Raw genomic sequence first — 14,480 nt, 5'->3', positions numbered from 1 at the left:
TGTTTTAGTTCTTTCAAATTACATCTGTGATTATTAGAGATACTCAAAGCTGTATTTGAGCAGATATTATTAAGGTACTACTGATAGGTGGAAATACTGTTTGAAAACATACAAACATAGCACACGGTGACTTTTTGGAATAAAGCATGATAGTGTTTGATTAGCTTATATACTCAATTGTTTCTGTGGGTGCTGTCAATAAATACCTATGAGAAAACTTGCAGAATAGAGCAAAAAGAGAATTACGTTGTTCCCCTAAATATATTAGGAAATGCAGCAAAACAGGGAGGAAAAAAGCATCTTTAGTTGATTTATCTAAGAAGTAAATGGTTGGTATTGTACTGTAAGAGTGCATAGCATTGATTTGTAAGTAAAGGGGTGAATTTTCAGGTTCTGATTATGATTTATATATTAGAGGCCTAATTAACAAGTCATGGAGTGATCCATAAATCATGTTGCTCATTTTTCTTTTTGGTCATAGTACTGATTTATAAGCCATGTCGTTCTGCTGATTTATAAACCATGTCTTCAATTCAATGCCTTTACAGAGGTCAAAACTGTGATTGGGTGTCTGTCCTAATGTACCATTGCTAAATGAAAGCTGAATGAATTGAATGTACAGGGAAAGGAACAGTGAACAGCAGTGAAATATCAAGTTACTACATCACTATTGGGGAGTGGAGTAGGGAAGGACAATAGCAAAAACAAACCCAAACCCAAATGCTGCTGTACTGTGAATAACTTGTCATGTCTTGAAGGGATCTGAAAGTAGTTTACAAAAGGATAAGAACACGCAATACAATGTGTAGTAACACTTCCATTAAAAATTATACAAATAACAACAACTGATTGATTAATATAATGGCCAGCCTGATCCTTATTTGCTTTTCACTCCTGCCAGTATATTAATCACATGCTGAAGAACAAAGGTAAAGCAATGTTAGTGGCATGGGGTTTCTAAGCCACACAAGACTTTATAGATGAAAAACCTCTGTGGTCTAGAATATACTCTTATGGGAAGTAATCAGCACTCCAGCCTACAAATCGCCATGACATTGACCAATAAAGTCAAGTTACCTCTGTCCAAGGAGAATCATAATTAGACAACCACACACAAAAAAACCTCTTATTTAAACTATGTCTTGCTGCAGAGGCCATTTCTGCTTTCACTGTAACCTGCTTCTTTGGGGCACTGTGACTCCATGCCAAGTTGATTTTTGTTGTTGTTTATTCGTTCAGTCGCTTCCAACTCTTCATGATCTCATAGACCAGCACATGCCAGAGCTCCCTGTCAGCTGTTGCCACCCCCAGTTCCTTCAAGATCAAGCCAGTCACTTCAAGGATATCATCCATTCATCTTGTACTTTGTCTGCCCCTCTTCCTTTTTCCTTCCATTTTCCCCAGCATGATTATCTTTTCCAAGCTTTCCTGTCTTCTAATTATGTTCCCAAAGTACTTCATCTTTGCCTCTAATATCCTTCCCTTCAATGAACAGTCAGGCATTATTTCCTAGAGTAGAGACTGGTTTGATCTTCTTGTGGTCCAAGGCAACACCACGGTTCAAAAGGTTTTATCTTCCTTTGCTCAACTTTCTCTATGATCCAGCTCTCGCATCCATAAGTTACTACGGGGAACAGCATTGCTTTAACTATGCAGACCTTCACTGCCAGTGTGACTGTCACATTGTCAGGGCTCTGCCATTATTTAGACAGAGATGAATCAAACAAACACCCAGTTTGTATGAAACAGTTTAATTAAAACAGCACTTACTTTCTGGCTGTTTTAATAGTCCAAAATATAAAACATAAAGATAGCAGTCAGCCACAGAATATGAAACAAAAACTGACAGCAAACACTGTTGCAGGTTCAAGATAACACCGTAGTCAAAAGGTCCAGTCCAGTGGTCAAATGCTGAGAGTTCAATGAGCAAAGTCCAGGGATCAAGAGTCTATGCGTAGTCAAAAGCCAGTCCAGAGATTCAAGATTCCAGGGTTCCAAGAGTACAGGAGACAGGTCAGGATACCAAAAATCCACAAACCTGGGGGAAAACCAGCAGCATCTATCACCAAAATAAAACAAATACTTTTCTCCCAAAGATCAGTTCCCAGGCTAGCTCATTATATCCAGAAACACCCAGCTGCAGCCTATCTCTTGCACACCTCCACCCTTAATTGTTTTCACCCGTGAAATCTTACTTACAGATTGCTCAACCCTTTAGAACTAAGACTTACATTAACCCCTCCATCACCAACTGCTAGGCCTACCACCAACAACTACCAACAACTGCAGAACATGATACATGACAGTGATATCTCTGCTCTTCGCTATTTTATCGAGATTGGTCATTTCTCTCCTACTAAGAAGAAAATGTCTTCTGATTTCCTGGCTGCAGTCTGTGTCTGCAGTAATCTTCTTGCCTAGAAATACAAAGTCTGTCACTTCCTCCATGTTTTCTCCGTCTATTTGCCAGTTATCAACCAATTTGATTGCCATAATCTTGGGTTTTTTAATTATTAACTGCAATCCAGCTTTTGAGTTTTCTTCTTTCACCTTGGTTAGAAGGCTTCTCAGCTCCTCCTCGCTTTTGGCCATCAAAGTGGTATCATCTGCATATCTAAGGTTGTTAATGTTTCATCCAGCAATTCTAACTTGGATTCATCAAGCCCTGCACATTGTATGATGTGTTCTGCATACAAGTTGAATAGGTAGGGTGAGAGTATAGAGCCCTGATGTACTCTTTTCCAAGTCTTGAACCAGACTTCTGTTCCATGGTTTATTCTTACAGTTGCTACTTGGTTGTTATACAGATTCCTCAGGAGACAGACAAGGTGACTTGGTATCGCCATACCATCAAGAACTTGCAACAATTTATTATGATCTACACAGTAAAAGTCTTTAAATAGATGTTTTTCTGAAACTCCCTTCTCCATTATCCATCAGATATTGGCAATTTGGTCTCTTGTTCCCCTTCCAAGCCCATTGTCCACATCCCCAGGACATTCTGCTTGAATCTTATCAAACAAAACTAGACCAGATGTCATTCCAAACATCCAAAGATCTATAACAGAAAAGTCAAAGTTTTTACTAATGTGAATGATTATCTTCAAAATATTGTGTTAATAAGTCATATGAAACCAATTAATTGCTTTGCTTATATAATATACTATATTGTATATGAGAAAGGCTTCATTTAAAACAAGAGCTTTACTCTAAAATAAGAAAGCCACATTAAAATGTCCCGATTGGATAATACCCAGTAAGTTCAATTGATATTTTGTCATCTCAGAGCTTCACTCTGTGCTATAAATCACTTCTATTTAACATGAGGAATGATCTGAAAAGTACAGGGTTTCTGCATCAATATAACTCCTTCTAAGCAATATCTGTTTTTACCAGTCATAGACAATGTAAAAATAGCAAGATATTTCCCAAGCTTCTGTTCCTGGTGATTCTGAGTATCAAATAAGAAAGAGATGGTTTTACATTGCTAATAATGTTCTTTCATGCAAGATTGAGATATTTAGAAAAGCTAGCTAAAATGAATCTAAAATTAATATTTTTTAAAAAAATCCAAAATGATGTTATTTTCATATTTTGGAGGGTATTAAAGACACAGACTCTCAAACTGCACATTTAATGTCAGTTAATTGGTTCAACAGTTGGTATGAATTTGGGTTTCCTAGGTTATATATGATCTTTCACTTCCTGTCCATCTTAATGTTATTATATATTTTTATTCTGCTAACATCTTTCAGTTCGGCATTCTTACAGTGGGGAAAAAATATTTAGTCAGATACCAATTGTACAAGTTCTTGCTCTTAAAAAGATGAGAGAGGCCTGTAATTGACATCACAGGTAGACCTGTTATGAGAGATAACATGAAAAAACACATCCAAAAAATCACATTGTCTTATTTTTAACTAATTTATTTTGTGGAAAATAAATAATTGGTCACCTACAAACAAGCAAGATTTCTGGGTTCTCACAGACAGGCTCCTCTGTCCTCCACTCATTACCTGTAATAATGTCAGCTATTTGAACTTGTTATCAGTATAAAAGACACCTGCCCACAACCTCAAGTAGTCACATTCCATACTCCACTATGGTGAAGGCCAAAGAGCTGCCAAAGGACACCAGAAACAAAATTGTCACCCTGCACCAGACTGGGAAGATTGAATCTACAATAGGCAAGCTGCTTGGTGTAAAGAAATCAACTGTGGGAGCAATAATTAGAAAATGAAAGAGATACAAGACCACTGATAACCTCCCTCGATCTGGGGCTCCATGCAAGATCTCACCCCGTGGGGTTAAAATGATCACAAGAACGGTGAGCAAAAATCCCAGAACCACATGGGGGAATCTAATGAATGACCTGCAGAGAGCTGGGACCAAAGTAAGAAGGTTGCCATCAGTAACACACTATGCCACCTCCAGGAACTCAGATCCTGCAGTGCCAGACATGTCCCCCTGCTTAAGCGAGTACATGTCCGGGGCTGACTGAAGTTTGCTAGAGAGCATTTGTATGATCCAGAAGAATATTGGGAGAATGTCATATGGTCAGATTTTTTTTGTCGTGTCAGGAGTGACTTGAGAAACTGCAAGTCGCTTCTGGTGTGAGAGAATTGACCGTTTGCAAGGAGCAAGGACGTTGCCCAGGGGACGCCCAGATGATTTGATGTTTTTATTATCCTTGTGGGAGGCTTCTCTCATGTCCCCGCATGAGGAGCTGGAGCTGATAGAGGGAACTTGTCCGCCTTTCCCCCGATTTGAACCTGTGACCTGTTGGTCTTCAGTCCTGCCGGCATAGGGGTTTAACCCACTGCGCCACTGGGGGCTCCGATATGGTCAGATGAAACCAAATTAGAACTATTTGGCAGAAAAACAACTTGCCGTGTTTGAAGGAGAAAGAATGCTGAGTTGTACCCAAAGAACACCATACCTACTGTGAAGTGTGGGAGTGGCAACATCATGCTTTGGGGCTGTTTCTCTGCAAAGGGACCAGGGCAAGTGATCCGTATACATGAAAGAATGAATGGAGCTATGTATCGTGAGATTTTGAGTGAAAACCCCCTTTCATCAGCCAGGGCACTGAAGATGAAATGACAATGATCCCAAACACACCACCAGGACAACAAAGGTGTTGCTTCATAAGAAGCATTTCAAGGTCCTGGACTGGTCTAGCCAGTCTCCAGAGAGGAAACCTCCAGATCTCAACCCTATAGAAAACCTTTCCTGTCCATATCAAACTTGCTGGTTACATTTAAGAATCTAGCCGACCACTTTGGAACAGTGCTATGTGAGTGAGTATGTGCATGTAGGTGCGAATGAATTTAAACCAATACATATTCTCAGTTTAACAGGACAAGACTGTTTTATATAGCATATCAATTTATGGTAGTCCATCATGAAATTAATATCTGCTGTCCTCGCTGGTTCTTCTATTTCCCCTTACATGAGTTTACTGAGCCATAAATTTAGAAAACCATCTTAATAATTTTTTATATTCCATTTTTCTACAAGTAGGATATTGCATTTCACATATTTTCCTCTTTTCCCCTGCTAGGTTATGAATTACAGAATTGTCCAGATCCTCCACAATTTTTCAATGGATACATAATCAATTCTGATTATAGTGTGGGGCAGTCAATATCTTTTGAGTGCTATCCTGGATATGTATTGATTGGTCATTCTGTTCTCACTTGCCACCATGGGATCAACAGGAACTGGAACTATCCATTTCCAAAGTGTGAAGGTAATTTTTGCTGTGTTTACTATGATAATCTTACCATGATTATTGATTTGAGAAAAAAACAGACAAGAATGCATTAAAAATAAAAATCTAATAATTATGGATGTTTCAAATCCTACTCCAATATATTTCTAATTGGGATCAACAAATCAATGTTTTTTCCTTCAAATTTGAAAACAGTTTGGCATATTACCAAATCTATTGACTGTCTGCGACATCAACAGCAGCATAATGCTTGCTTACTGATACATTTTATTTTCATTTTCCCCATCTGACAAATTATCATTTTCTTAGCCCAGGCTTGTTTCTAAACCTTGGAAATGCTACAACTCAAAGCAGTAGTCCTTGAAAAATATTCCCTAAGGACAGGCATGTAGCCGGGGGGGGGGGCGCTCGGGGGGCTTCAGCCCCCCCCCCCCCCCCCGAAATTTTCATGGTGGTTCGCGAAAAGGCCTTATTGGTGCATTATTTAAACTTATGTTTATTCATATCATGATCTGATCACCATACTCAATATATCCCATATGCATGGGGGTATTGGGGTAATGATACAAAAGGTTTGCTAGGCTAGACCCTCTTTCACTCAGACTCAGCCCCCCCCCCGAAACCCCCCCTGAAAATTTTTTAGCCCCCCCCCCCCCCCCCCGAAACGAAATCCTGGCTACGGGCCTGCCTAAGGATACTGTACTTTGGTGACAACTGCATGAACTCTCCAAGTGTTAGAGGTGGGAGGAACTTGGTGCTATGCTGAAAATCATTCATAAAATTGGGGAAACATTTCTCCTCCCTCTTTTGCCTTTTTGTGGGTGGAGTAGGATTTGAAAATGTTTGGTGATGGAATGTTTTTGACTCTCTAGTTTACTGCACTTCCAATTTATGCCACAAAGATAACTTCATATATTAAGGGTGTTGACTGGACATTCCAAGCATGATGGCAGCTAAGGAGGCTGCCTGCATGCCTGAAAAATAAATCCAGAAATTTCAGTGTATCTTGACAGCCTGCTCCCATTTAAATGGGGAAGAGACTTTGAAAACACTAGAATGGGATTGTGAAGGAAATAAAACTGTTTCTTTCCTTACCCCATTCATTCCAAAGGAAGCCAGTTGAATAAAAAATAAGATGAAGCAGGAGTAATTTGGGAGGCAGGTGAGTGCATAGAAATAAAAGTTGTCTTCTTTTCCCGTTAGATTTTTTAAAGACACATATTAATCTCTGCATGAAATACAAGCATTCAGAGCTATCAGAATTATCATTAAATATGGTACAGAGCTGCAATCCTTTTGCTCCATAAATAGTTAATTACAAGGGCTGTATTACCAGTGAGTGAAGTTGATGGAGCCCCGGTAGTGCAGTGAACTTGCTAACTGGAAGGTTGCAGGTTCGAATCTGGGGAGCAGCATGAGCTCCCACTGCTTAGCCCCAGCTTCTGGCAATGTAGCAGTTCGAAAACATGCAAATGTGAGTTGATCAATAGGTACCACTCCAGCGGGAAGGTAATGGTGCTTCATGCAGTCATGTTGGCCACATGACCTTGGAAGTGTCTACGGACAACGCTGGCTCTTCGGCTTAGAAATGGAGATAAGTACCAACCCCTAGAATCAGATACGACTGGACTTAATGTCAGAGGAAAACCTTTACCTTTAAAGTTGATCAAGAAAGCCTTGTCTGAATTTGTAAGATCTAAGCAGGGCTGTTGATGACACGGTGACTTGAAAGCCAGTTATTCATAGGGTCACCATAACACAAAGTTGGGTTGACAATTAATAAAATGTTTAATCTTTTTCGTTCTACTATTTTCTCTATATTTCCATGCATAGGGAAAACAGATAGGGAGACGGGATTCATACCAACAAAATGATGCAGGATGTTGGTTTCTATGCATGTGTAAAAACATGCTTAAATGTATCATGGTCACACAGTGTTTGTCTGATTTGACAGCACACATACCCTTTTAACAAATGCAAAAATCCGGTGCTCAGCTGCTTAGGAGAAGGGTCAGCAGCCTTGATTCAGTGTCCCTGGTCTGCTTCTCCATCAAACAGCTGATCTAGAGTGTTTTAGTAGTATTTGAAAAACTTCTTTGCATATGCTTCTTTGTTTTTGAGCTCCTGTGTTCAATTAATTGCCTGCAACAATTATTCAAACATCTTTCATGGTTCATAATGTTAGTTGGCCTGCTCATCATGCACCTGCATATACAGATTTAGAAAGCTATTTTTTATCCAGTTTGGTGCTCAGACACTTATTTTTCAGTCTTGTTGCTTTGAATTACCTCAAATTACTTCAAAATTTCACACATTATACAGAGGAGGAAAAGAGCAAATTATTCTGTGCCGTGCTAAGAATTCAAATTGATTATATCAAAATGCTGTAATTAAAATAACCTTCTAGCATCCATAAATGGTTACCCCTGAAAAAAACCTAACAATGCAAATGACCAATATCATTCCACTTTGTCATGCAAAAAACCCAGATGGAAACCTGCAAATTGAATTCCATCAGGGCTAAACAACTTCATAAAACATAACATATGAAATGGTATTTTTTTCATAGCCACAAGTAGGGCTTTAAGCATTTTTTGCTTTTCTTTTCTTTTTTTTAAAAAAAGCCTATGAATAAAATAATTTACCCATTTCTCCCACCTTTGAACCAATGTGTATATTTCAAACCTGTTTAGAAATAGTAATATTCTGTTATTGTATGATTTGAAATTATATATGTAAGACTGAATAATATATGCAACATCTAAATGCAAAACACATATTACATTTTTCTCTCTATTGTGGGATTTCAGCCTCGTGTACAAATAATACAAGGTGCTGAATATTCTAAAGGCACCAGATCCTGTATGAAACTTGAAGCAGAGTCAGTCCTAATTAAGATGGGAGACTATCAATTAATATCTGATGCTATAGACTATATTTCAGAGAAAGGAACTAGCAAAACTATCTATGAGTATTCCTTGCCTAAGAAAATCTTATCAAATGCACGGGGTTGTCATAAGTCTACAGGCAATTGAAAGCAGAGATTGTGTGAGAAAGAGACCAATGATAAATGCTTTAAAACAATTTTAGGTTACAACAACAGAATAGTTTTTAAAGAGATGAATTCATATTAAACACAATAAGTTCAAAACCAAATCTATGAATTCAATAAGAGAAGTGTTCTTGTGACAGTATCTGCACAAGAAAACATAAGACAGGTTTATGTAAATAAATGTCATGCTGAACTGTAATGAAAAGGGCAGGTTTCTAGGTTCAGGTGGATATATTTGGAGATACATCCCAGAATTGATCCATAAAATAGAGAATGCACTATCTCTGGTGGTGGAGAGGGGGTTACAGTCTCCTCTGGGGATCTGACTGAATGTATGATAATCCCTGACCAAACTCTGCATAATATGTCCTCAGAAGCACTTTATTTTCTGGTTTGTGCAATGAACTTACCGTATCCCCCGGATCCCCTTCCTGATATTTTTCACTGCCCTATCTCGCAGTGTTTTAAAATTTTAATCTTTGAACTGGCTCTCCCCACTGTGTTCATTTTTAGTGGTTTAATGTTTTGATTTTATATTGTTGTGCTGTATATTTACATTTTGTATTTTTGTATTTTATGTTATTTTATTTTCTGATTTTCTGTTGTGTTTTTGTGTTATATTGTGTTTATGTATTGATGGGCATGGCCTCATGTAAACCACCCCGAGTCCCCTTTGGGGAGATGGTGGTGGGGTATAAATAAAGGTTATTATTATTATTATTATTATTATTATTATTATTATTATTATTGAAAGCAATGTCTCACTTAACATGCAAATTATTTTGTAGGATAGAATGTTTGTCTGGATTATGCAGTGAATTAATGAAAATGCAGAATTTGTATTTCACTTATTACTGTAAAAGAAAAAAAATCAAAGTAAGAGGAATGGAATTTCAACACTTTTTTTTTACACAGTTTTCGTGGACCTACTGAAACCAATCCACACATCCCTGAGGTTGAGTTTTTCTGTCCTAATTTCAAGATAGATCCACATTCTGTCTTTAACTTTTTGTCCTACAGCTTAACCTTTCTCTTCTTCTTCTTTTCAGCTCCTTGTGGCTATAATGTAACATCTCAGAATGGAACGGTATACTCCCCCGGATTTCCAGATGAATATCCCAATTCCAAAGATTGTACATGGCTAATTACTGTACCCCAGGGCCATGGTATCTATATCAATTTCACTTTACTCCAAACAGAACTAGTGAATGACTACATTGCAGTTTGGTATGTTAACATTTGTTGCCATGGAAACTAATATTCTGTTTAATCTGTATCTCTCCTCTATCTGCATTAAGCAATACGCTCAAAGAAGTGTGATGTGTGAGCATGTGTCTGCACGATCAGATAGCTGCGCATGCAGTAGATTTTTTCTAGCAAGTTCTTGTATTACTTGGCAAAATGATTTTGAAAAATAAGGGAAAAGTTGTGCTTCTCCTTATCATGATGCTGAAAGCCAGGGAATGAAGCTCCATGTTTATTGAAGAACTGAATTCTTCACTGCAAAAGAGTGGCCTCACATTATGTCATCAATGTGCAAAGGATAATCAACTCTGTTCCACTTTTCAGTTATAGTCAAAGTAACCTAAACTGACATTAGGTGTCTTGAACTGATACTTGGAAACACTTATGGCTAGATTTACGCTAACCGATTTCTATGCTTGAAAAGGCAGAGATGCTTCTTGTCAATAGAATGCGTAATACAGGGTTTACTTTTGTTGGACTGAGGTTCTGGGGTCAACTTTGTTCTTGGATGTTAAGGTATTGCCTTTATCTAAGTGGCTATGGCAGCAGATCTGTGCACAATTATGTATGTGCTCAATTTCCCAGTCATCAGTGTATTCCACAAATGGGTTTAAAAGTGGGTTTTAGGTGAGACTGCTATGCTTTTAGTTGGAACTACTTAATGGAAACAAGGCACTTCCTTGTTCAATCAATTTACACTGGTTTCTAGATTGACTTGAACTTTTAAAACCATTCACTATTTGGAACCAGGATATTTGAAGAACGAATGGCTGGAATTTTCTATCAGCTATGAAACAATTACAGTTTTATATTTATGTAGTATCTCCCAGCTTCCACCCCACCCCACCCTCAGCCAGTTCTCATTTGCCAGATAGTCACTGTGCAAGTAATATGAGTCTGTTCCCCAGTCAATTGGGAATCAGCTCACTGGCATTTCTGCTGTCCCCCAAAATAATCTCCTTTTTGACAGACAGGCAGGCAGACTGAAGCAGAGTCCCAAACACAGTCCCGCCACTTTACATTGCTCGTGTGAACAGTAGGTAGCAACATCAGCTGCTTCTCAATTTACAGGGGAAAATATCCTTGTTGAATACAATGTCTGCTGCCCAATAAGCGAGGATTAGATGGCTTTCACATCCTCTCATATCTTCTAAACTAGGGAATATTTAAGAATCAAAAACAGGAACACAGTCAATTGAAGGCCTTCCTTGCATGCATCTGGTTGGGACTTGGAATCAATCAGAGACCTGTTTCCATATCTGTACAAAGCATTGCTGTTCCATTAAGTCTTAGGTCTACACATCAAACCTTCCTTTTTATTGATTTGAGAAAAAAACAGACAAGAATGCATTAAAAATAAAAATCTAATCATTATGGATGTTTCAAATCCTACTCCAAAATATTTCTAATTGGGATCAACAAATCAATATTTTTTCCTTCAAATTTGAAAACAGTTTGGCATATTACCAAATCTATTGACTGTCTGCGACATCAACAGTAGCATAATGCTTGCTTACTGATACATTTTATTTTCATTTTCCCCATCTGACAAATTATCATTTTCTTAGCCCTGGCTTGTTTCTAAACCTTGGAAATGCTACAACTCAAAGCTGTTTAGGACAGCTTTAATAAATGTCTTTTCTTTTTTGAAGTGTGATTTTGTTGTTCGATAAGGCATCTTCAGATGGTTGTTTAAACCAATCAATGCTTTTAGCAGTTTTTTTCTAATGCCATTTTTTATTTCATTGTCCTTTTTAAACTGAGTGTTATTAGCTCCATTGCAGTCTCTTTAGGGGACGAGGTGGCATTAGAAAAGATGATGTGAAGGAGGAGAGCCATATTAATATTGCTTTTCCTGACTTAAATTTGAAATTATTGTGAGGCCTTACCAGAAATTATTTAGTTCTTTGCAAATACATCAAAATGGTACCCAAAATTCAGGAATCTGGAATACTCCAAAATTGTTCACATGGGTGGCTTAGAAAGTGTCTGCTTTCTGATGGTTTAGTATACACAAACTTTGTTTCATGCACAAAACGATTTAAAGATATAAAATTACATTCAGGCTTTGTATATAAGTTGTATATGAAACATGAATGAATTTCATGTTTAGACTTGAGCTATTTCAAAATAAATTTTAAAAAACCGAAGTCCAAAACATTTCTGATCCCAAACATTTTGAATAAAGGGTACTTAACCTGCAAAATACCATAATTTAAAAATTCTCGGGGTGCTGATGTTTTTAGCAGAGGAAAGTGAATACTCAGGATCTGGCTATATGCCTTACACCTTACTTGAATTGTACCATTAGGAACGTTTTGTATTTTCATGTACATAATTTCCTTTCCCCACCTCTGGAAATGGCTAGATATAAATGGATTACAAATTCAACTGTTATTTGTTTTGTAATTTTAAATACTTATCTAGATATAATGAAAATGCAATAGAACCACACGCACCATGCTTTGTCACGTTAGCAATTTCAATTAGCCATGCTTTGAGTTATATGGAAAAACATGAGACAGTAACAGTCCCTGAGGCAAATATTTTCACACCCATATGCCAGCCCAAATGTTGAGTCCTAGAAATGCCACTGCCATTTAGAGATTGCTGCTTCAAAAAACATATCACATTTTTTCAGATTCCTCTTTTCTTGAAATACACTTTCTTAGGATTGGATAGCAGATTGGTGAGACAGCCCTCATTGAACTACAATGCCCTTTTCCTCGAGTTTGTATTGAAAGGATTAAGACTACTGGCAAGATCTAAACCGCTTATGTCTTTACACTAAATATTTTTCCTGATAAAGAACTCCTCTTTAAAGTCAGATCATAATATCTGCTCCACTAGAGTCACCTCACTAAACAAACTTGCTCTTTATTTGATAAAGTATCTGGGAAAATATATAAAATATTTTGAAGAGAGATAACAAAATCCCTGATGTCTATTAGCCTAGAAGCTTCATAATATATTGCTGTCTGGAAACCTAGAATTTATTTTCTCTCTTTACATGGAGGTTTAATATAAAATGTATGAAAAATCTATACTATCTGAAACTGTAACAAAATGAACTTAGCAATGTGGTTGGTTAGTGTCTTGTAAAAACTGCTATATAATTAATTCCCCTGGATACACTTGAGGAGATATATATTTTGAAGATTCTACCAAAGAGACTGTATTTTTCTTGGTGAGACTGGTACACATTAGCAAGTTTCTATGCTCATATTATACATCATCAGGTCATTATAAAACAGATTCATGTCCATGTTAATCTGTGAAATGTGGTTTTATACTGTTGATATCAAGCCACATTCTTTGCAAAAACAAGCCCCCTCTTAACAAATCTTGCCAATAAACCCTTGTGAAATGTTTGCTTTTGGGTTAACATAAGTCAGAAAGAGTTGAAGGCACACAACAAAATAATATCAAAAGAGATTGCACATGGTGGTTGTAAATTCTGTCAATTTATGGTTCTGTAGTTCATAGGAGAATTTCAAAAAGTAAGTGAGCCACCAGGACGCTTTGGCAGAGAAAGCTAGATACTTTTTAAAACTAGAGCTGCTATGACTCCAGTCCATTGAGTCATAGTTGCAGTGTCATGTCCATCTACATCCATTCTACAGTATGGATGCACCCTGAAAACCTCAAATCTCAGCTAGAGGAGCCTCTCTCAATCAGTGAAGTTTATCAGATCTCATGAATGTCTGCATTCGAAAGAAAGGGTCATATAAACATTTGGATTCTGCACATCCTTTTCTGAATAGAGAATAATGATTTATTTGTGCATTCCTAAGGAAAATATGACAATTATTGCATTCTTCCATGGATGACTACTAGTAGAAATATCAATCTGCCTGTTTTATTATGCTGTCTTATGCTATGTTTTGTGGTTTGCGTTTGCCCAATACCAAAAGCAGAAAGAGAAGAGACTCTAGTTGTGTACAGAAACCAATTTCAAATTATTAAAACAAATTACATATGGAGAAGGGACATTTGACATTGCTTGTAACATGTTATGAGAATCTAGTCATCTTGGTACGATGAGATTAGGCAATCCCTTTAAGAGAGCTTTTGCTCAACATAAAACTGAAATATTGAGGAAATCGCTATAAAGAAATTCGCCCCGTGTGATTTTTTTTCATATGCCTATTTGTATGTGTGTGTGCCTGTGTCTGGGTGAGTTAACCATTCTTCTATGGCAGACATAAGCAAACTTTGGCCATCCAGGTGTTTTGGACTTCAGTCCCACAATTCCTAACAGTGGGTAAGTTGTCTGGGATTTCAAGTCCAAGACACGTGGAGGACCAAAGTTTGCCCATGCCTGTTCTATAGATACCATTGTTAGAAAGAAGGCTCTCAAGTGATCTTAAGGCAAAGTGCACAATAATCTACCATAAATGTTACTGTACAGTACAGCTTCTCTTTTCTTGCAAAGGTCAAATTTCACAT

General features: G+C 37.5%; 1 protein-coding gene across 2 annotated transcripts in view; it reads left to right on the top strand.

Moving 5' to 3' along the window:
• The window catches only part of CSMD1 (CUB and Sushi multiple domains 1), a 1,217,927-nt gene that overhangs the window by 1,091,715 nt on the left and 111,732 nt on the right, over positions 1-14,480 (top strand). For both annotated transcript variants that reach the window (XM_067468320.1, XM_060788521.2), the window contains exons 42-43: positions 5,564-5,752; positions 9,836-10,013. In XM_067468320.1, the coding sequence (XP_067324421.1) occupies positions 5,564-5,752; positions 9,836-10,013 (367 nt within the window). The remainder of the gene's footprint in view (positions 1-5,563; positions 5,753-9,835; positions 10,014-14,480) is intronic.

Source organism: Anolis sagrei, chromosome 1 (genome assembly GCF_037176765.1).
Source record: "Anolis sagrei isolate rAnoSag1 chromosome 1, rAnoSag1.mat, whole genome shotgun sequence".
NCBI lineage: Eukaryota > Metazoa > Chordata > Lepidosauria > Squamata > Dactyloidae > Anolis > Anolis sagrei.
Note: the sequence above shows the minus strand (reverse complement) of the source record. Positions and strands in the feature narration are given on the sequence as shown.